This window comes from Salminus brasiliensis, chromosome 1 (assembly GCF_030463535.1).
Source record: "Salminus brasiliensis chromosome 1, fSalBra1.hap2, whole genome shotgun sequence".
Classification (NCBI taxonomy): domain Eukaryota; kingdom Metazoa; phylum Chordata; class Actinopteri; order Characiformes; family Bryconidae; genus Salminus; species Salminus brasiliensis.
In genome coordinates this window covers 62,376,917-62,399,267 of record NC_132878.1, presented here as the reverse complement: position 1 = coordinate 62,399,267, position 22,351 = coordinate 62,376,917, and the positions used below count along the sequence as shown (strand labels likewise).

General features: G+C 42.4%; 1 protein-coding gene across 5 annotated transcripts in view; it reads left to right on the top strand.

Moving 5' to 3' along the window:
- The window catches only part of sipa1l1 (signal-induced proliferation-associated 1 like 1), an 83,402-nt gene that overhangs the window by 49,633 nt on the left and 11,418 nt on the right, over positions 1 to 22,351 (top strand). For all 5 annotated transcript variants that reach the window (XM_072685616.1, XM_072685649.1, XM_072685641.1 and 2 more), the window contains 10 exons: positions 4,013 to 4,143; positions 5,239 to 5,427; positions 5,571 to 5,745; positions 8,059 to 8,162; positions 8,275 to 8,432; positions 15,175 to 15,754; positions 17,265 to 17,539; positions 18,205 to 18,495; positions 18,693 to 18,845; positions 19,924 to 20,045. In XM_072685616.1, coding sequence (XP_072541717.1) covers positions 4,013 to 4,143; positions 5,239 to 5,427; positions 5,571 to 5,745; positions 8,059 to 8,162; positions 8,275 to 8,432; positions 15,175 to 15,754; positions 17,265 to 17,539; positions 18,205 to 18,495; positions 18,693 to 18,845; positions 19,924 to 20,045 — 2,178 coding nt within the window. The remainder of the gene's footprint in view (positions 1 to 4,012; positions 4,144 to 5,238; positions 5,428 to 5,570; positions 5,746 to 8,058; positions 8,163 to 8,274; positions 8,433 to 15,174; positions 15,755 to 17,264; positions 17,540 to 18,204; positions 18,496 to 18,692; positions 18,846 to 19,923; positions 20,046 to 22,351) is intronic.

The following is a 22,351-nucleotide window of genomic DNA, read 5'->3' as shown; positions in this document are numbered from 1 at the left end:
GTTGTTAACTTGGTAATTATAATTGCTGATGTACCTCAGGCCTGATTAGTTAATCATGGTCTGAGACTAGTATAAAAACAATCTGGGCCTTTCCAACTATTAGGATATCCAAACTTTTGCACAGGTCACACTGCTGCTGCTGATTTTTGGAATGAGGAACTAATGTATGAGAATTTGCTAAAAATGTGTTTTATGTTATATGCAACATATGCAAAGGGTTGGGCACTCTTGCCCAAACAACACAACTGTATTGCATGGGGGTGTAATGGTACGTGCATTTGTCCCAACCATCACGGTACAGGGTCATGGTTTGGTGTGCACAGTCCCACAGAGAACATGGTACACTGTAGCTTATAAGCATGTACCAAGATTGATCAAGAGAATGCGGACCACTTGCGCGCCAAGCATGGTCATGCTCGTGAGGAGCACATTAAGGAGTCACACAAGCTCTGAGCGAATGAGAAGTCTTTCACATGTGACAGTGTTTGAAAGTCAGAAACCATCCCCTCTGTCTGCAGTGACTGGTTAATGCCCAGTAGCACCAGTGAAACCAGTACCGACCATGATGGTGATCCGACCAGCTTGGTTTCTCTACAGCTTTATAGTATTGAGAGCATCTTGAATGGTAGAGAGTGTTTCACGTGATGATTGCTCTCCCATTTAACACCAATGCTAAATGTAAGCTGAAAGGGGAAACCCAGTCCTGTAGCTGAGCAACACTGATCAGAACCAGTTGAAATGCAACACATCTAATTATTACTGAACTGTGTTCGAGTTCATACTGAAGAGTAAGGCTGAGTGGATAGAGGTGGGTCTCGGCATGAAACCATTTGAGAACCCCTGCCTTAAGCTGTTTGCAACATGCCATGCTAGTATTACAGCTTCTATTTGCTAGATATTCGACAATAATATTAGTGATCAAGGGATGTTTATTATAAGGAAACTTTGAGTTCCTGTGGTTTGAAACATTGAGGTGTAGCCGCTGTACTTTTGAGGGAACGAAGAGGAGATGCATTGTGAAGTCTTAGTCTCCTTCAGTGATGCACCATACCTTACCTGTTTTCTGGTAGAGGTAGAGGTGCACGTATTTGTCACTGTACAGTGTACACTAACCCATCTGGTAGTGAGTACACACACACACACCCAGAGCGGTGGGCAGCCAACTCCAGCGCCCGGGGAGCAGAGAGGGTAAAGGGCCTTGCTCAAGAGCCCAACAGTGGCAGCTTGCCGAGCCCGGGAATCGAACCCACAACCCTGTTATCGATATCCCGGCGCTAAGGCTGAGCCACCACTGCTACCACAACTGTTTTAACATGGCTGTTAACTTCTCAATTATCGTCTTGATCCGAGACGCCGTTTTTGTACTATTGTAATGTTTACTGCTATCAAACTAAACAATGACTTGCTGTTTCTCTCCACACGACCGTTAAAAGATTGCATAACAACCAGCCATTTTATCTAAGTGAACTGCAGTGATAACAGCCACTGTTTGTTTAGTACAGTGTTCAGCTTTGAATGGGCTTGTCCACAACGCCAAAGATGGCCAAGATTAAAGGTCCAGTCATAAGTAAGAAATTCCAACGTCCTGTTATAACCATATAAACATACACAGGTTGCATGGGAGCAATGCAGATAAGAAGGCTGCAACTTATCTCCTAAGCTAAATATCTGGGCCCTAGAAAGTGCTACTGATCATATTGCTAAACAGTTGTGTTTGCGGCCAAGACTCTCCTCCAGTTATATTCATCTGCCCTATGATGCATCCACCAGCACTTGTTAGGATGGAAAAATAAAAAAATATTGTTGCTGTAACACAAAAACCTTGTATAAACCTTTCAAAAACCTCATTTGGAGCATTTCTATTGGTCCATTCATCCTGAGAATTCCAGAATTCCAATATCCAGATTCCCATTATGTCAAAAAGTGAAGAACAAACAAAATGGATAGTCACAATGTGCTGTGTCCAAAAGTATCTAGACATGCCTTCTAATGCCTTCCACACACAGATTAAGACACTGGAGCAGCCACACCTCAGCCTAAGGTTGCCATGCTGCCAAGTGCAGTTCGAAGGCTTTCAAACACCCAGGATTTGCTTTATCTGGAATGATGGAGCTCCACCCAATACCTCTGGGATGAGTTGGAGTGGCGTTTGTTCTCCAGAATCAGTACCTGATCACACTAATGCTCTTGTGGCTGAATACATTTCCCCATCTAGTGTAAAACCTGTCCATAAGAGTAGAGGCTATTGCTGCAGCAAAGGGGCACAAACTCCCTATCAATACAGATTCCAGAGAGAACGCTGAATGCTGGCACATTTCCGGCTGAGGAGGAATGATCTTATTCGCATTCTTAATCAGTTTCGCTTATTTTATTAGAATGCACCAAAATACCTCGCAGCGTTTTTGCAGAGCTTGAAGTATCAAAGAAAACTCAACTGTTGCTTGCAGAATCAGATTTGCATCATTAGTGCTTTATTTAACTGAATGTGAGTAGAAGATTTGCTTGTTTGCCTGACTGCCTTGGTCACCCTGATGTTTTCTGGGTGGCTTGTTTGGTGATAAATATCCGGTGAATGCCATAACCTTCTTTATTCTCCTTTCTATTGGAGAATACAGTTAATGAACTATTTCAGCCGCTTCTTTTTAAATCATTTCAAAGGAACTCGACTACCTCAGAAGCCGTAGCCCTTTGTTTTCTTTGCCCCATGTTTAATACTGTTGGTTTTATCACACAGTTTGACTATTTTGGAGTCAGTTTATTCATCTGATACATTTATGATCAGTTATAGTGATTTTACACCTTACACACTGCTATTTTAAAAACCTCAGTCCACTCAACAGCAGCCAGAGCAATCAAAGAGCCTACAATTTGAGCACTACTTACTTTTAAAAACACCATTGCACTCAGGCATTGTGTGCGTGTGTGCGTGTGTGCGTGTGTGCGTGTGTGCGTGTGTGCGTGTGTGCGTGTGTGCGTGTGTGCGTGTGTATCTGATCAGATAAGCTAATCTGATGCTGCTGGAAAGTCTAACACTGTGGAGGGATTTTTTCCAGGTGCATAATGGTTTCAGACAAATAACATTTACTGTACTGGTAAATGGTGCAGGATTGGTAAAAACATCAAACATATTTTCTTATTGAAATTCAAATATTTCACCTATCCATTATTAAGAATTGAGTAATTGACTGATTTTATTTCAATGATCAATCCAGTAATCAACTGATTGAGCAGTAACATACTATGCAAAGCCTCACAAAGAATCCACAATACTTTACTGCAAAAGATAAAAAAGAAAGTCCTTGAAAATCCTTTGGGAAACACTGTGACAGAAAATGAAAAATGTCCCCCAGGCTCTGTTTCTTACTGGAAGAGAGATCTGCAGTCGAATTTAAAATGTTATCAGAGTGTCTGGCTAAAAGCAGCATTAAAAAGCAGAAATTGCTGATATTAGCAGTCATTTCACAAACTTACCCCAGTGAGATATCGCCATTAGGGATGTAATGCAGCTCCATTATCTACTGCCATTATCTCCAAATTTTCTGTTTCTGTATTCAGATCTGTACTTGAAGTGGACGTGATCAAAACCATAAATTTAGTTTTACTTGAAACAGCATTTCATTAAATTCATTTTCCTGTATGATTTAAGAACAGTGAACAGTGGTGAAAAACACACAATCATCAGAACACCCATAGAAACGTGTGTTTCACGCTGTGATTGGTTACACACAATACACTGTAATATACACTGTGGTTTGTTACATTTGTGGCCAATTCGCAGCCTTTTGTGATGTTAGGTGATGCTTGTAGGGCTACACAATATAACTCATATGTTGGACAGCCTTAACCACCTTGCTTGAAAATCTCATAGTAGCTTTTTGTATAATGACCAGAGGTCTGTAGGTAATTTTGAGAATTTCAGAAGATTTTGTTTCAGAGGGAAGTGCGCTGTCGTATGCTACTCCTCCTGTTATAGTGCGGCTGTGTGCCGTTTTTCCTTCCTTCCTTTCTGCAGAGCACTGGAACTACTTGGGGGTGGATGAGACACTGGGGCCAGTGGCTGTGAGTCTTCGACGAGAGAAGCTGGAGGATCACAAGGAGCACGGCCCGCAGTACAATTACAGAGTCATCTTCAGAACCAGCGAGGTGTGTGTTCACATCTCCGAAATGCTTCTATCCTCGCCCCTTCCCGTCTCTGAATGCAAATTGGTAGCATCCTTAGTCTCCGTGTTGCTTTTCAACAGCCAGCAGTGGGTGAGGTCCAGGTCTGACGCCCACCACTGTCTTATATAACATACTCAGAGGCGCAGCTGAACCGGTTGCCAATGCTTAGCACAGATCATGCTGTGCCCTAACTGGCCCATCAAAGCACTGCCCCTTAATCACATAGAGCTTTTGACAACTACTGTAGATGGACTGATGAAGCTCAGGTCCCTGTAATCAAAAAAAAAAAAAAAAAAAGTGAGAAAAAGAAAAGGCTCTTGACGGAGACCTTAGTCCCTGCTCTCATTTATAGAAGCTACTTGTGATTCAGATGCACTATGATTGGGCTTAGTATCTTTGCTCCCAGGGTGATGCATGGCCCTGTGTGTTGTCCTTTACTATGCTATTTCCAGACATGCAGGTGGGCTGGACGGGGGTGGATTTACCTTTTTATAGAAGCTTTTGTCCAGCCTTTTCAATAGTAGGCTGTCATGATGCCAGACTTCTGATTGCAGTACCAAGTGTGGTATCCAGAGCTGTGATTCCTTAATTGGTATTGTAGTAGTAGTAATAATAATAATAATAATAATAATAATAATAATAACAACACTATATTAAATACATGTAGAAATGGCAATTTGACTGTGTGTGATAGGGTAAATAAATGTATTTGGATTCTAAAAATAAAGGTTCTGCAAAGGTATGCCTTAGAAGAACCACTTTCAGTTCCATAATAAGCCATGGTTGTAAATGAGATGTGAGTGTGAAGAACCTGGTAAAGAACTGTTACAACTGAAGGTTTTTTAAACATTTGAAAGGTTCTTCACACTCCTATCACGTACATGGTTCTTTATGGAACCAAAAGTGGCTCATCGGTACCATCATACAAATAACCCCTTGTAGCACTCCTTGAAGAAAGATTAGCAGTAGCATTATGTTTATCAAAAGTAAAATAGACAACTGCTTACAAATCTTAAATATGTTCTGTGATTATCTAATTAAGACCTGCGCTGCTTTCTTTAATCTCCCCATCTGTAGTTGACAACTCTGCGAGGGTCTATTATGGAAGATTCTGTGCCCTCTACTTCTAAGCACGGTTTGGCTCGAGGCCTGCCTCTGAAGGAAGTACTGGAGTACCTCGTGCCAGAGCTCAATGCTCACTGCCTTCGGCTTGCCCTCAACACACCCAAAGTCACAGAACAACTGATGAAACTGGATGAGCAAGGGGTATCTAATGCACAGTCTTCCTAAAATTCTTACATTACTATATTCTTGTTTTCAGTTCATTTTTTCAGCACTGATTTAGTAGTGTTGTGAATCGAAGAGCTGCTCTGTTTTCAAGCATTCTCTTTATCTCCTCTGGCAAACAGCTCAGTTTCCAGTTGAAGGTGGGGGTGATGTACTGTCTGGCAGGCCAGAGCAGTGAGGAGGAGATGTACAATAATGAGGCGGCTGGTCCAGCACTGGAGGAGTTCCTGCAGCTGCTGGGAGAACGCGTGCGCCTTAAGGGCTTTACCAAGTACCGTGCCCAGCTGGACACCAAAAGTGAGTATGGAGGCTCTGAATTGGTGAAAAGTTGTATATTACACAGTTTTCCCATTTTCCCCTTAATTTAGGCATGATAGTGGTTGGTGGAATATATATACTTCCTTCACTTGTTTGATACGTTATCCTCATGGATATATAGTGCTAAGCTAAACTAAAGATGCAGGATTTGGACATTATTATTCACATTCTGTGTTTTTTTCCTCAAACTACTGCTTTAAAAAAGGCATAATTGTATCATTTGGAGCACAGGTATAATATTCATGAGTACATTAAATACATCAGTGTACTGCTCTGAATGATGCCAAGACCCATTAAGATGTCCTCTTTTCGTAGTATTCACTTGCACTGCCTTGTTTTCTTAGAGCAGAATACCAAATGCTCAGTAAGCTGACGCTGGCTGTTCAGCACCATGGCATGCCCACGATGCCTCTCCCTGATTAAGAGATTGTGTTTTTGTAAAACTGTAGGATCACGAAAATCCCGGGAATAAACTTCTGTTTAGTCATGTGGCTCCTTGTTGTTGGCATGCTGTAACATAGTTGCATCATTATAGCAGAACAACAAAATGTTTATTTACTGGTTTTTGAACCATTTGACTTTTTTTGTGCCATGCCCTGTTTTAAAAACCAGTCCCTGATAACAAACATGCTTTGAATGAACATCAGTTTTGCCATGAAGAGGTACTGAACCTGAATACGCATTAACGGAAGTAATAAAACACCATACTTGGTGGAGTTTGGTAATGAACAGATAAACCAGTGATGAGTAATTTAGCCATCTAGTTGAATTGTTAAGAGTAGAAGAGTGCTGCTGTAAGGACCAGTACTCAGCGTCTGCTAAAGTGTTGAAAATGGAATAAAAATCTGAGTCAGAGCCACGTATTAAAAGAAGCAAAAATGCTGCAGCTGTGGAAAATACCAACATTTGTTAAATGCACAATAACAGCCTGGTATCAGATGTAAAATTAACTTTTACCATCACAAGATGACAAAAGCTGGCAGTTGCTCGGAGTTTGCTCTGTTTATAATGATCTTTTTTATTATTCTGTTGCTCTGCCATGATTTATCTCTCCTTAGTCTTTATCTGCTTTTATTCGTAAGTAAGGTATTAATGCTGAAGGTGAAGTTAATTTCAAGTGCAGTTATGATGTCGGTCCTGCTACTCAATCTAAACGGAGTGTAGCTCACTTATCTGTGAGACTGGTTCCTGATCATGCAATGTTTTTATGTGATGGTGGCTTGTTCACATACATTTGTTGTTTGTGTGGAGTGCCTACCAACCCACAATCTGGGTAATAAGACAACTTACTACAAAAACGCAGCTTTCAAGGTGATCTTTAGATTTGTCTTCTCGTCCTATGTTATTAGCTGGCACAGTAGAAATGTACCACCTTACCTTAGTATCTCCAGTATCTTTTAGTACCTTTGACTGGCATATCGGTTTAGAATCTGCTCTGGTTCAGTGCTGCTCACTGGCTGTGGTTTTGCTCTGTTGTTTCATGGAACTCTTCTGGATTCCTTAGCTTAGCTTGCTGCGCTAGGATTAGCTTCAGCTGTCTCACACTTGAGAACCAGTGGGGTTGTATTCACAGTGCTTCTCAGTTCCCAGTTTGATGCTCTTGTTTCTCGTGGGGTGATATTTTTTTTGAGAATTACGTGGCATTTTGAGCAGCATAGAGAACCTGGTGGAGCCAGGAGCCATCATTTCTTGGAATTCCTGGATTTTGTCACTCTGAATGCTGATACATTCACAATTTTGAATGGCTGTCTACCTTACCAGGAGATCCGTCTTTTGTTTGCACAGGTACATGGCATATATTTGGAGGGATTGGGCATGGGGGTGGAGTGAGAAGTGGTTCATGATCATTATCAAAAGGCATTCAAACAGGCTCTTCTAAACTGGGCTGCTGAAAAAATGGTGCCGTGGCACTTGAACCCTGTGGTATTTTGACTAAAGCATGTCACCGACCCCAGGCAACTGTGCTAACTTGTGGAAAAGGGGTATAGTATATCACCTTTAACATGAGATGCTTTGCAGCTGCTTGTATTTAATCATTCTCAGTGGTTGTACATCACACACTTCATCAAAGACCTGCTTAAAAATTGCAAGGTATGTTGTTGCATTTCTGTGTCTCAACCTGCACACCCCTTATTCATTGCTTATCCTACCTACACATACTTACTAAAACGAGTTCATATGTACTTAGGTATCAGTTTCCCACCAGATCTCTCTTTCAATTGTAGGGGGATCCCCCATTTTGCTGTGGTTAAGTGATGGTTCTGTATGTAACCTGAGCTGTTTCTCTTGCAGCCGATTCAACTGGCACACATTCCTTATACACCACTTACAAAGACTATGAAATAATGTTCCACGTCTCCACTATGTTGCCCTACACACCAAACAACAAACAGCAGGTAAGGAGTACTTTAGCAAAAACTGCTCCACAGTAAATAATGGATGGTTTTAATCTTCACTTGTTATGTATGGGCGTATTTTTAACTTGCCATGCTGTTCTGTTCCCTGCAGTTGCTAAGAAAGCGCCACATTGGAAATGACATCGTCACCATCGTGTTTCAAGAGCCTGGAGCGAAGGCCTTCAGCCCCAAGAACATCCGCTCTCACTTTCAGCACGTCTTTGTGGTGGTGCAGGTGCACAACCCCTGCTCTGACAACACATGCTACAGGTGAGTGATCATTGTAAAGGGCAGAGGAACCTGATGTTTTTTTAGTCTCTTATGATATGTAATCTGAGTTAACCACAGCATATTAATTCATTCTAGTCCATGTACCGCAACTAAAATGGCAAATAGTTTAATTTGATGAAACATAATACAATGTTGGGTGTAAAAGAACAATTTTGAACTGAAACAGGTACCCTTAAAATGAGTTAAGCACAATAGCTTTGTTCTTGGACAGTGGACATGCATCTGCTGTTTTCCTGTAATTTACGTTTAGACAAAGGATTTTAAGGCACTTCTGTGGAACCTACAAAATCCCTTTCACCTGATTTGCTATATTTTGTCTGTGGTGTATTTGCATACACCACAGCACTGTAACACCTTCCTTACACTTGTCTTTGCACAAGGTATTCAATGCAGTACAGTACAACAGAACGCTGTTAGGCTAAGTCTCTGATGCAGAATATGTACGAAATCATACAATGATATCAATATCAATAGTAGACGAAACACGAGTCCAGTTGCATAGACAATAAGTACAAAGACAATAAATACAAGCAATACAAAAATATACAACTTGGTGCATATGTGCAATTGTCTATGCAACCTGTCCTGTGTTATTGCTTAGTTGCAATAGTTTTCCCAACAGTATTAAGAGACAGGCTTTAAGTTCAATGTTTTTACTGAAGGAATTGCTGCAAAACTGCAGTGTAGAAAGTAAAGGATGTTGCATGGCTGGTTGTAATGAGCTCCAAATAAGTTGGACCTTAAGTAGCCTTAAAACTGCTGTGGAAAAGTAATACACTATCAGTACTGTTAAACTGTTAAATTCACTTTATTGTTGTGATGCTCCGTGTTGAGCTTTCTGGCATTGACGGGCACTACTTTTACAAAGACTAATTAATGTCACTTTCCTTATATAGAGGTACTTTTATGTTGTCTTGAGCTGTTTTCACAATGGAACTCAAGACATAGTCTGGAGAACCAGATCCGGATATTATCTGAAGTTGCCCTCCTGCACATGTAGCGTACAGCTGGAGATTTTCCATGTCAGGCTTGTTATCACTACAGGAAATGTTCTACGTGGTTTAGGCAAGGGGCAGCGTCAGTGTAGTGTGTGCAGGAGGCACAGCATTGACCACTGTGAATTCCCTGTAAAATTACACTTTGTTCACATATGGGCTCACCTGGACATTACCTGAACTTTGTACTAAGAGGCTGACAGGATCAAGTCTGGGTAATGTTCTGTACAACTGGTCTGGATATTTGCTCCATACAGCTCCTCCGGGGAATGTCTGGGTTACTGCGCATGTATGAAAGTGGCTATATATATATACAGTGAGTCCAAGAAGTATTTGATCCCTTGCTGATTTTCTTTGTTTGCCCACTAATAAAGACACTATCCTTCTGCACTTTTAATGGTAGATATATTCTAACATGGAGAGACAGAATATCAAGACAAAAATCCAGAATATAATTTTAAAGAATATATTTTAATTAATTTGTATTTCAATGAGGAAAATAAGTATTTGATCCCTCTTGCCAAACACACTCAATACTTAGTGGCAAAGCCTTTGTTTGCAAGCACAGCGGTGAGACGTTTGTTGTAGTTAACCACAAGTTTAGCACACACACCAGGGGGAATTTTGGCCCACTCTTCTTTGCAGATCCTCTCTAAATCATGAAGGTTGGTGGGCTGTCGCTTGGCAACTCTGACCTTCAGCTCCCTCCATAGATTTTCGATCGGATTGAGGTCTGGCGACTGGCTGGGCCACTCCATGACCTTAATGTGATTTTTCTTGAGCCAATCCTTTGTTGCCTTTGCTGTATGTTTAGGGTCGTTATCATGTTGGAAGACCCAACCACGGCCCATTTTCAGATCCCTGGCAGAGGGGAGGAGGTTGTCCCTCAGGATTGTGCGGTACATGGCTCCATCCATCTTCCCAGTGATGCGGTGAAGTAGCCCTGTACCCTTGGCAGAGAAACACCCCCAAAACATTATGCTTCCACCTCCATGCTTGACGGTGGGCACAGTGTTCTTGGGGTCATAGGCAGCATTTTTCTTCCTCCACACATGGCGGGTGGAGTTGAGGCCAAAAAGTTCAATTTTGGTCTCGTCTGACCACAAAACCTTCTCCCAATAACTTGGTTCATCTTTCAAATGATCATTGGCATACTTGAGGCGCGCCTCCACATGTGCTCTCTTCAGCAGGGGTACCTTTCGGGCACTGCAGGATGTGAATCCATTGTTGCGCAAAGTGTTGCCAATTGTTTCCTTGCAAACTGTGGTCCCAGCTGCCTTCAGGTCATTTGCTAACTCCTGCCGAGTGGTTGCAGGACGATTTCTGACTGTTCTCAGCATCATTGCCACCCCACGAGGCGAAATCTTCTTTGGAGCACCGGGCCGAGGTCTGTTGATTGTCATGTTATACTCTTTAAACTTTCTGATAATTGCACCAATAGTTGTTACTTTCACATCCAACACCTTACTAATCTTTTTGTAGCCCATTCCAGCTTTGTGAAGGTCAACAATTCTGACTCTGAGGTCCTGTGACAGCTCTTTGGTTTTACCCATGTTGGAGACTTGAAATCTGTGTGATCTGTCTGATTCTGTGGACAGGTGTTTTTCACACAAGTGATTAGTGAGAACAGGTGGCTTCAGGTCAGGTAACAAGTTGATTGGGAGTGTCTAACTGGTCTGTAAAAGCCAGAACTGCTAATGAATACTAAGGGATCAAATACTTATTTCACTCCATGAAATACAAATCAATTAATATATATTCCTTAGATTTATTTTCTGGATTTTCTTTTTAATATTCTGTCTCTCCATGTAAGAATACATCTACCATTAAAAGTATAGAATGATCATGTCTTTATTAGTGGGCCAACGAAGAAAATCAGCAAGGGATCAAATACTTCTTGGACTCACTGTATATATATATATATATATATATATATATATATATATATATATATATATATATATATATATATATATATATATATGTGTGTGTGTATATATATATATATATATATATATATATATATATATATATATATATATATATATATATATATATATATAATGTCACCAAATATCATTGACCAAAAAAAGACCATCTACAATCATTTTTATCATTAGTTTTCTTGACGAGGCTTCTTTGGTTTTGACGACCCCCCCCCTGCACCTTCTAAACCACTTCAAATAAGCCAGGCTTGCTTAATTTCACTCAGCGCCTCTGTGGACTGTTTATCAGTTTGTTTGTTGATTTTGTTCTCTGTGCACTCTTTAAATGTGCAATGGCACGAGGCAAATTGGGAGATCATTGCTTGTTTATTGCCTTTCTGCTGGGTTTTGAAGTTGACCACAACACTCTCTGCAGAAATGTAAGAGAGGAAATGAAGCCAGAGGCCATGTTAGAAGTTGGCTCAAAAGTTTTGTTTTAATGGTGAGGTGCAGAATTCGAGATGTGGTGATGTTCAGTTTCAAATATTTGAAATATTACATTTCTTAATGCTCTTGAACATCCAGGCATCCATGTTTCCACAGATGAAGGATTGTTAAATGCTGTGCAGTGTTCTGCTGTTTTATAGGTACAAATGACAACAAAGGGCTATAGAATAGTTGATGGTATTACATAATGTTAGTGTTTATAGCACTAATATAAGTAGACTTTACCTATATTTTTTTTCTTTTCCTTCTCTTCCTTCCTACCCTTTTAATCCAGTGATCTCCCTGCCAAATCCCACCCTCTGTCTGAATCATACCAACCTGGTAAAAGCATGCACTTGCTTTCCTCTCAGATATGTGAAACTGGCTGCTAGATCTTTTTTTTAATCTTCAACTCTGTAGGGCGCTGAGCACTCAGTTCTTGTACAGAAACGCCCATTGTTGGGCTGCCCACCTGGGAGCCTTCTCTATCCTTTCTCTCTTTTCTCTTTCTCTGGTTCGCCTCTGTGAATCTCGTGGAGGCTTTAATTGTTGATGCGCCTCATTGTGCGCTGTGTTAATTGTTCCCAGCAGGCAGCCTCATTGGTGAACAGAGTGTGGAGGGATGATATTGGGAAGTTACAGAAGCCTGCACTAAACAGAGCTCCCCAGAACAAAGCCCCAAATGAGAGACACAACAAAGTGGAAAGCTGCTTGGCCATCCTTGCCAGTTGCACCCACCCTAATGGATGGTTCAAAGGGTCCAAGCATGGCGTACAGTTCAGTGTGCTGGGTTAGCATCGCTCCTCCTTTCCTTACACCTCCCCCATAGTGTACCCCTTAATTTGAGAGCTGAATTGCTCTTGTTCATTTTGTTTGCCATTTAGTGGTTCTCATTGGGTATTGCCTTTGAAAGCTGCAGTATTACTCTCCTCTATCAGGCGCATGAAGCTCCAACAGGTAGGTTTTGTGCCTGTTGTTAGTTGCAATGTTTTTTCAAGTGGAGGCCAGTGATTTACAGGGCATTATGAGGTGTTTATGGGGACTTTTAATGTTTTATGTGTGCACCTGCTGTTCAGAGGACTGTGCTTGTTCCCTAAACTGTGATGTTTTTTGAACTTTGCTCTGTGACTTTTAATGAATCTAAATTACAACCACATGCAGAGCATGTTAGGAGAGTGAAAGGGGATTTATACAGTAAAGGCTAGGAAGTGTGACGACAGTCAGTGCTAAGTGCATGTGGTGAGTCTATCAAAGACTGTTTACATCTTTTTATATAGATTAGACGCATGCTGGATGAAGCTTTTTGAGCATGCTGACTCCCGTTTGCGTCTGTGTATGTGCGTCTGCTATTTCTACACCTGCGTATTTCTAAGCAGTCCTCTGTGTGGGCTGTGTTCGCTGTAGACCACGGACGCTGCTAAAGCATCCCACACGCTGTGTATTTATACTTCAGATATGTAATCCAGTGTGCCTCTCTGCTTAAGCCATAGGGGTTAGGCCAGAACAATAAAGCAACCCCTTCTCCATGAGTCAGTGCCCTTTCAGTTGCCCCACACGACTCGAGAGTGCATTTTATTTGGGTGGAATGCGCACCATGTTTCTCCTGACCTTCAGAAAGTGAAAGTGGTGACCATTATCCTTCGTGGGCAAATTCACCAAAAGCTAGACTGTTGTATACCTCTAACCACGTTCCAGCCGTTATTAGAACTTGATGTTCATTGAAAAAAAAAACCTTTATGTGGCCATCTGTTCTGGTGTGCTGAATGACAGTTGTAAGATGATGGAGCTGGTGTCGATTCTTGTTTTGGCCTTTTTTTCATCTCAGTTGAGCCACTCGTCTGGTCAATAGGTTAACTCCTTATAAGCCCTAGGTTAATTACTCCGTTATTAATCCTAATACAAACACCATCGTAAATTATTTGGTAGCCATTGAAGTTTAGTATATTTTGCGTTTAGAGTCCCACAGGGTTCTATTTTAGGATCAATGCAACTTAGTAGTCATTAGTGAAGAACTGAAGTTTGGTAAGGCAATACATATTGACAAGCAGAATTTATCTATTTATTTGTTTTAATACTGCTCACCAAAGTAAATTATTAACTTTTGATTAACTGCTAAAATATACTGTTTTATGAACTGAACCAATATCAAAACAATCATTGTTTTAGCAAATCAGGTGAAAGGGATTTTGTAGGTTCCACAGAAGTGCCTTAAAATCCTTTGTCTAAACGTAAATTACAGAAAAACAGAGCAGATGCATCTCCACTGTCCAAGCACAAAACAATCATTCAACTATTGTATGTATAATACTGTCTGCAATAATCCTTTAGAATGATCAATTTACCACCAAATAGGCCTCTCATGAATGGCCGAGCCAGTTGAGTCAGATGAACCGTGTTGAAATGTAACCCTGTAGTCATTTTAACCACATTTAACAAAGCTGTAGACAAATGCAGCTTAAAGCTCTACAGATAATAAAGTTTTGAAGTGTTTATAGTGGGTGAGCTCTGTCTTTGCTTTAATTGGCACATGTATGTGATGATGAATCTTTTGGTGGACCTCTTTCTATATGTATCCTGCTTCCAATCTGTCCTTTACCTCCTTTCCCACTGCTTTCCTGCCTCCGTCATTGTAAGAGTGAAGAGGGCCAGTCTTCGGCAGGCTTCATTACAGCTCAGCCTGGCCAACCACTTATGAGTTCCATGCATACCAGACAGAACAGGAAGCTTTAGATGTCCATTCCAGAGGCTTAATGAAAGGAAAGGGAGAGGGGGGAGAGGTGCAGGAGCGGGAGAGGGAAGGAGTGGGTGGCTTTTCAGAAACAGAATGCAAAATACCAAAATTTGGGCTGACATCCGTTTTTCTGTGCTGTTTGCAAAGTCTCTCCAAGTTTACTCCCACAAAATGTTCCTTGTGGAATGAGAACTGTTATTGGCTTTCTTAAGCTTTTTTGTAAATAGAACCTTCAGAAAGGAGGAGGTCTGTGATCAGTATGTAAGTTTAATAGGTTCTAGGTAAAGTTTTATATATATTTTCATCAATATTGGAGACCATGGAGAAAGGTGGAACTGCATTCTTTTACATAGCAGCCATCCCCTGCCTGGAAAAGCCTCCACTCATCTATAAACATGAAGCCCTCCAGCATAGTTTGGTGATGGTTCAACAATTATATTGTGCAGGCAGCAAGTGAGCTGTATTTGTTGAATGTTTCATTGTTTAAAGTTCTCTCTCTCGCGCTCTCGCTCTCGCTCTCTCTCTCGCTCTCTCTCTCTCGCTCTCTGTCTTACTTTTCCACCCCCTTCTTTTTTTCCTTTCAGCGTGGCGGTGGCTCGTTCCCGAGATGTTCCTGCCTTTGGGCCACCCATTCCGGAAGGCGTGAAGTTCCCCAAGTCCACCGTCTTTCGGGACTTCCTGCTGGCCAAGGTCATCAACGCAGAGAACGCTGCTCACAAGTCAGACAAATTTCGCGCTATGGCCACCCGCACCCGGCAGGAGTACCTGAGGGATCTGGCCGAGCGCCACGTTACCAGCACGCCTATCGACCCTTCTGGCAAGTTCCCCTTCATCTCACTAGCCCATAAGCGCAAAGAGAAGAGCCGGCCATACCCTGGGGCAGAGCTGCGCAGTCCGGGGGCTGTCACCTGGCCCGTGTATGCAGAGGACCATGGAGCAGGAGGAGAACTGGAGGCCCTGTTGGGCATCTCCAATGACTTCCTCATTCTGGTGGATCCTGAGGCCAAGGCCGTGGTGTTTAACTGCGCTGTGCGGGACGTCATCGGCTGGACGCTGGGAAGCCCCGCCTCCATGAAGATTTTTTATGAGCGTGGGGAGAACATCTCGCTGCGCTCCATCAACAACAACACTGAGGATTTCCGAGAGGTTGTTAAGCGCCTGGAGGTAAGGGAGCACCAGCCTTGTCTAGATTGTTTCATGCTTTGATTACAGGCTTGTGCTTGGGACACCCTGCCTTCAGAACTGTGCATCTAAGAAAACATTTAAATCTTCCATTTTTGTAGGGTGTACAATTGAGCCCTGATACCACACAGACACTCTCACATTTAGCCACTAAAACAGGGAATAACAGAGGATTTATTGAGGGGGAATGATGATTATATAATTATATTAACATGCCAATCATAGATCTTAAAATATTATCAACACCTAGTTTATCTATACAGTCCTTTATTACTGTAAATCAGTTGAGCAGCTGGTTGCATGAAGTCACTGTATGGATCTGTTCAGTTCAGTGTATTCACACAGATGTCAGCAACAAGACCTGTGTTCTAACTGTATTGTGTTGTATGTGCTGGTTTGAAGGTTGATTAATTATAGAATTCACAAGCTTATGTCAAAATGGCCACCTGGAAAAGTTGAGAGTACTTTTAATGGTTTTAAATTCTGCTCCCCAGCACTAATCAGTTTAGTGCCCCCCCCCCCCTCTGCTGTAACACACCTGATTCAACTCATCAGCTTTTTGTCAAACTCTCTGAGAGCTGAACGAGGTGTATTGTTTGGAGAACGCTTTCTCTGTTGAATTATCCTATCCCTGGAGCATGCAGTGTTCGCAGTTCAAAAGCATTGCACACAGGTACTCCCCCTCCACTAGGACCACTATGAATCAGCCACCCTTTTCTTTAGACCTTACGCTTAGTTATTGTGCTCTGTGAAGAGTCTTTCTTGTTAACGGTAACGAGGACGTGGCCTGCAAGAGAGGCTCGTAGCTCGCACGGAGCTATGCGGAGGCTGGAATGTACTTTTGTTTTGGCCACCTGCCCATGATGTCATTCTCCAAGTGCAGGAGCTGTTGCCATGGCAACTACTCACAGAACTGAATGTTCGTGGTCTCCAACGCAGCGTTGAGACGCAATGAGCTGCTTTTCCGGACACCAATGGTTCCTAGCGCTAGGCTACAAAGGGTTTAGAGAAGAGAATTCTTACTGAAGTGTTATTTAATTCAATGCTGATGTTTGTAAAAACTATGAAATCACCAGAAAAAGCTTTAAAAATGCTAAATGTTGCGGATCCGCCGAATGCAGTGTTGTTCAGCTGACGATAGCCTTTCAAAGAGAATGACCCCTTTTACCATGCTTTTAGCATGCTCCATGATTTGTCTCTGAACTGTGTCCTAATGAGAGGCCTCATCAGAGGTGGTATAAGTGTACCAACATTTCAGACCTCATTCAAACGTTTCATATGATTCACAAAGAAGTGGACATTGTGATGTGTTGACTTTGTTGATAATCACATTAATGTTCAGGTTAAGCATTAAGCTTAGGAAGTGTCCTGTTATATATGTCACATTCACTGTGCAGATTTATAGGTTCATGTATCACTGGTGGTCTTTGGTTTGAATGTGAACCCAAAATACATTATTGCTCATTCCCCATTTTATTACTCTGTCCCTCAGTACCTGACTAAAGGTTGCGAGACCTCCGAGATGACCCTGCGCAGAAACGGCCTGGGCCAGCTTGGGTTCCATGTTAACTATGAGGGGATCGTGGCTGAAGTGGAACCTTATGGGTACGCCTGGCAGGCAGGTCTGCGTCAAGGAAGCCGACTGGTGGAGATTTGCAAGGTGGCGGTGGCAACGCTCTCCCACGAGCAGATGATTGACCTGCTGCGTACCTCCGTCACCGTGAAGGTGGTGATCATTCCACCTCATGAGGATGCCACGCCTCGAAGGTACGGAATGAGGGGTGCCCCCCCCCCCCCTTTTTTTTTTTAACCCTTGCCTTTAATGTGCTCCAGTATGCCATTAATGTGATAACTTGGCTAAACATTACATGTAGACAGTTTTCCTATTAGCATTTCATCAAGTTAAGGATATGTTTAGCAAAAAGCAATAATATCTAACATCATACAGCCTGAGTTTTGTCAATTTTTCAGAAGATAACATGTCATACAGTGTATGAAATCACATAGTCTGTTTTTGAAGTCATTGCAGTTTAAGGCAATTTGCCTTGGCTGGGTGACTCCATTTCGGAGGAGGGTAAAACTGTACATTTGATTTATTGCCATTTTACCTTTCTACTGTACCTGGGATGATCCCAGTAATAAACAATAAGTAATAAATGATGAAGCCTATGGGTAAAAAAAACTTCACAAAAAAAGTAGATAAGCCTGATGAACATGATTTAAAAATTTTTTTTATATCATTTTAACAAACTCCTGAACCCTCCAGACATTTGCCAACATTTGTCCTGCTCCCAGCCACAACCTCAGGGACACAACATCCAGTATCCAGTTTATTTACAAATGCTAGAATAATGTTTAGTTCCGTGCACAAGACTAATCTCGTTTGTGCCACTACTCCAGTCCATAATGTGTAATTCGTCTTTAATCTGCAGGGGCTGTTCGGAGCTGTACCGTATGCCGGTGGGGGAGTATAAGGGAAGCTGTGACAGTGGCTCCTTCGAGTACAAGTTCCCTTTCCGCAGCAACAACAACAAGTGGCAACGCACATCCTCCAGCCCCCAGCAGTCCCTCACTGCCTCTCCCCAGAGCCACAGTGGCACCCCCAACCGCGCAGTCAGTCTGGGGGCCAGCATGGGCAAGACCCTGTCTGCTGAGCGCCCAGAGAGGGCCGCTGCCATTCCACGCAGTGTGTCCAGTGATGGACGCCCTCTGGACTCAAAGAGGTTTGTAAAACCCCAGTGTTGGTATGGGATCTGGATCGTCTTAAACTACTTGTTTTGGTAGTTGTAAGATCACCCCCTTGTGCTGTCTGTTTGCTTTTATTATTTTTTTCTCCTGTTTTCTTCTTGTAACGTCCCTATGTTTCCTCTTGTTTGTGTTTCCTCCTCCTTCCTGTCCATTTTTTTTATCCCTCTCCCAGGATGTCTCCTGGTTCTGAGAACTACTCGCTGGCCTCCTCCATCGTGATGGGCCGCTCCCCTCACAACCGCAGCTCCCCCAGCAACCTCTCCTGCTCCAGTGATACAGGCTCGGGTGGTTCAGCCCACTGGAGGCAGAAGTCGATGCCTGAGGGGTGAGCCGCTCTGAGCTACAGCAGCACTCTTTCCCTCTTTATGTTTGCTGTTTCCTTCCCACTCCCCCACCTTCCCTGTTTTGTTCACCTGAGCCAAGTCACCGAGAAAAGCTTTTAATGAGGAGTTGACTGGGTTATGAACCAAAAGTAGTGGAATTGTTCACCCTTAGAAGTCTGGTTATTATTGCGGTTTTATTTACTGCTTAATTGTTAAGCTAATTGAAACCAGTGTTGTAAGGGCATCTGAGTGCATGCTGTGATAGTAAAGTGCTCAGGGAGAGTAAGAGGTTCATGTAATGCGTGCACACATTCAAAAATTGCTGGGGGTCTAATGGTTAGACTTTAAGGTTGCAGTTATTCTGGTTTTTGGGTTGATATTGTTTGGGGGTGGGGGGGGGGGGGGGCTGAACAGTTTTAAGAATTTTTAATGAAGAAAATTAAACCACAGAACCATTAATTCAGACCCCAGAACTGAAAGGGCTATCTAGCCTGATAATACACTTTCCGTCCAAATGTTTGTGGACACCCCTTCGGTTGAATGCAACACTGCTTGTCTAATGCCTGTAGAGAAGTATTGCCAGTAGCATCAGACTCTCTGTAGCAGATGTAACAGAGGGGTATAAAGCCCCCGGATTGAGCTGTGGAGCAGTGAAACTGTGTTCTCTGGAATGATGGTTACTTTTGGGATGAATTGGGGAGTACGGGATGAGGTTGAGGATGAGGTTGGTTGGTGATCATCCAACATCCTGATCTCAGCATGTCACGGTCAAATACTTACAGTAATGCTCCCAAATCTAGTAAAAAATCTTCCCTGGACAGTTACTTCAACAAAATTATTATTATATATTAAAAATACATTACATTTTTATTTTTAATGCTCCTGCTCCTAATCTTCTCTCCTCAGTTTCTCCTCTGTACTTTGCACCTGGTTTCTCAATGTCAATAAGAAACTAATATCAAACTACTAAGTACTTTAATCATTGCTTATAATGTCTGTACCATCTAAGGGTTAATTCAACACTTAAGCAAGCTTGTCGATACATAGTGAAAATTATGGTAAACGTTGTGTGTGTTTCAGATTTGGACCAAACAGACACTCTCCCCTCCCGCCAGAGCGACAGATGATGGGCGAAGGGGGCAGCAGTGGCAAGTCCACGCCAAGCTGGCCCAGAGTGGACGACTCTGACAGAGCATCAGCAGGTCAGCCTACGGTCCATTAATCAATGATTTATCATCGACCCGGGATGGGGTGGGGAGTAAGGAATGAGGTAGTGATGAAGTGGAAAAAGGATTGACTGAATGACTGAATAGCTTTTGTATGAATGAAGAAAGCAAGAGGGGAAGGAAGGGAAAAAATGAAGGCAGGAAATTAGGAGAATGTGTGATGATAAATTGGAGAAAGTGTTTATATGGAAAGTTATGGAGACCAAAAATATGCAGCCGGAGTATAAAAAGAAGCAAACAAGCTTTCACGCAGCATCTCAGATCATCAGTGAAGGATCAAAAGGGAAGATCTTAATGCTTTTGCTGTAGCTATGCCTCTCGGCCTCCCACGGTCGGACAGCTCTAGCAGCACAACGCAGCTGTGTGTGTGGGGCTGTTCATGCCGCTCCTCAGAAACAACATATGAAAAGGAAATTGCATGCTGATGAACTGTCTCCATGGAGCTTCTTCTAGCCAAGAGCCAGCATTATTTCCTTAAGCACAGTTCAGTGCCTCTGAGAACCAGTTCTTCATTGTTTTTGTCCAGTGTGCAGTAATTGCTGTAATTGAACGGGAGTGGAAGTGAAGGGATTGCTTTGACCCCTGTGTGGGTTCTTTTCCCCTTTTAAAGCTCATCTTTGCACTAAGCAGACTAACCTGTGATCTTTCAGCCGTGGATTTGAATCTCTGCACAATTTCTCTCCCACACACGACTAAGAATAAACAGTGCATTATTCCTGAGCGCACCAAATGGGCGATTATGGAAGCCAGAACACACACATGCATACACAGACACCTCTGGGTGCTTTCATTTAAAATGTGTACACTGTAGACCATGCTTTTTATAATTGCCTTCTGTCCAGCTGGCCAGTAAGTCCCTGTTGTTGCCTTTTAGCCTCATCTCAATCTCGCTCTCTTGCTGCTTTACCTTACTGTGATTTACTCTTTCACTCAAATACATTAACTTTAAAAGATCCACTCCCATGCTTAACAGTTGGCAAGTGATTTATTTTCTTCAAATGCTGCTTCTTGTTTCTTTTTTTCATGCAAGTGTGTCACCCAAACCCAGAACTCCTCTAACTGTGACTGTGGCCCTTCGCTATAGGATATTTACTTTAGTGACAAGCAATTGGAGATATTTGATCATCAGTTAAGCCTTTTTTCAGGTCATTAGCCAGCTGCTTAAGCACCATGGTTATTCAGGGTTAACAGTTTTTAGAGAGAATTTAAAAAGCTGTTGGAATAAAGTGGTAAAGATTCAGGGGAGTTAAGGAGATACATTCTGCATCTTTACAACTTAGTCTCCAACCTTATTACTGTTCATTTTGAAAATCAATAAAATGTCATTTGAACAGGAGTGCCCACACTTTTGTAGAAACTGTAGTCCTGGACAGCCATGTGGAAATTGTGGGATGGACAAAGCGATGGGCTTTGACATTAACCTGTGTCCAGCAAAATGTGGAACACTAAAGTGCTGTCTAAGAACAGGCAAGATCAGAAAGTACAGAAATATCTCCATGTTCCTGTTGGTACAGTTGTGTAAGCAGGGCTTTGTGTTCCTATAGCAGCCTCTCTCTCTCTTGTTCTCTCTTTAGCTCTCTCTCATGCACTCTAACGCTTTCTCTCTAGCTCTCTCTCTCTTTTGCTCCTTTCCTCTTCCTCTGCTCAAGGTCTTACACCACCATTTTTCATGCACCACCATTTTTTTTCTCCTCATTCCTAGACTTCACCGCATGTCTCCTGTTTTGACAGGAATCCTCCCATTCTTTCATTCTTTCTTGCTTGGCTGAAATGACTTGGCATGGCCTCACCCCTTTCTCTCTCTCTCTCATATTGTCTCTTGCTTGCCCGCTCTCCTTGCCTGTCTCTCCTTCTCTTTGGTATTTTTCTTTGATGCCATTTCATTGTGAGGATGTGGGTGGTTCTTGTGGTTATGTTGCCCACCTCTGTTCTCACTTTGACCCCTTTTAGTTTTCTCACATGTACTGCTCTTTCTCTCTCTAAACCCTGGCCAGTAATAACAGGGTGCTGGCTGCCCACATTAAACGCATCCCAACCAGCGTGCGCACTAGACTGTGCTGCCTCTTACACTGGACGGGTTATCGCAGCCTAGAATTATTCCCTTCTCTCATAATTGTAGACGTCCGTTCAGGTCACAGAAGACCAGCGGCCGATTTTTGACCTGTTCCAGATAAACACTCAAAATAGCTTCCAGGAAAAATGCCATCGAGGGTTTACTTTAGGACAGATTTGCACCAGGAAGGCCATCATTGGATGGGAATTTTAGATGCCGCATATGATGC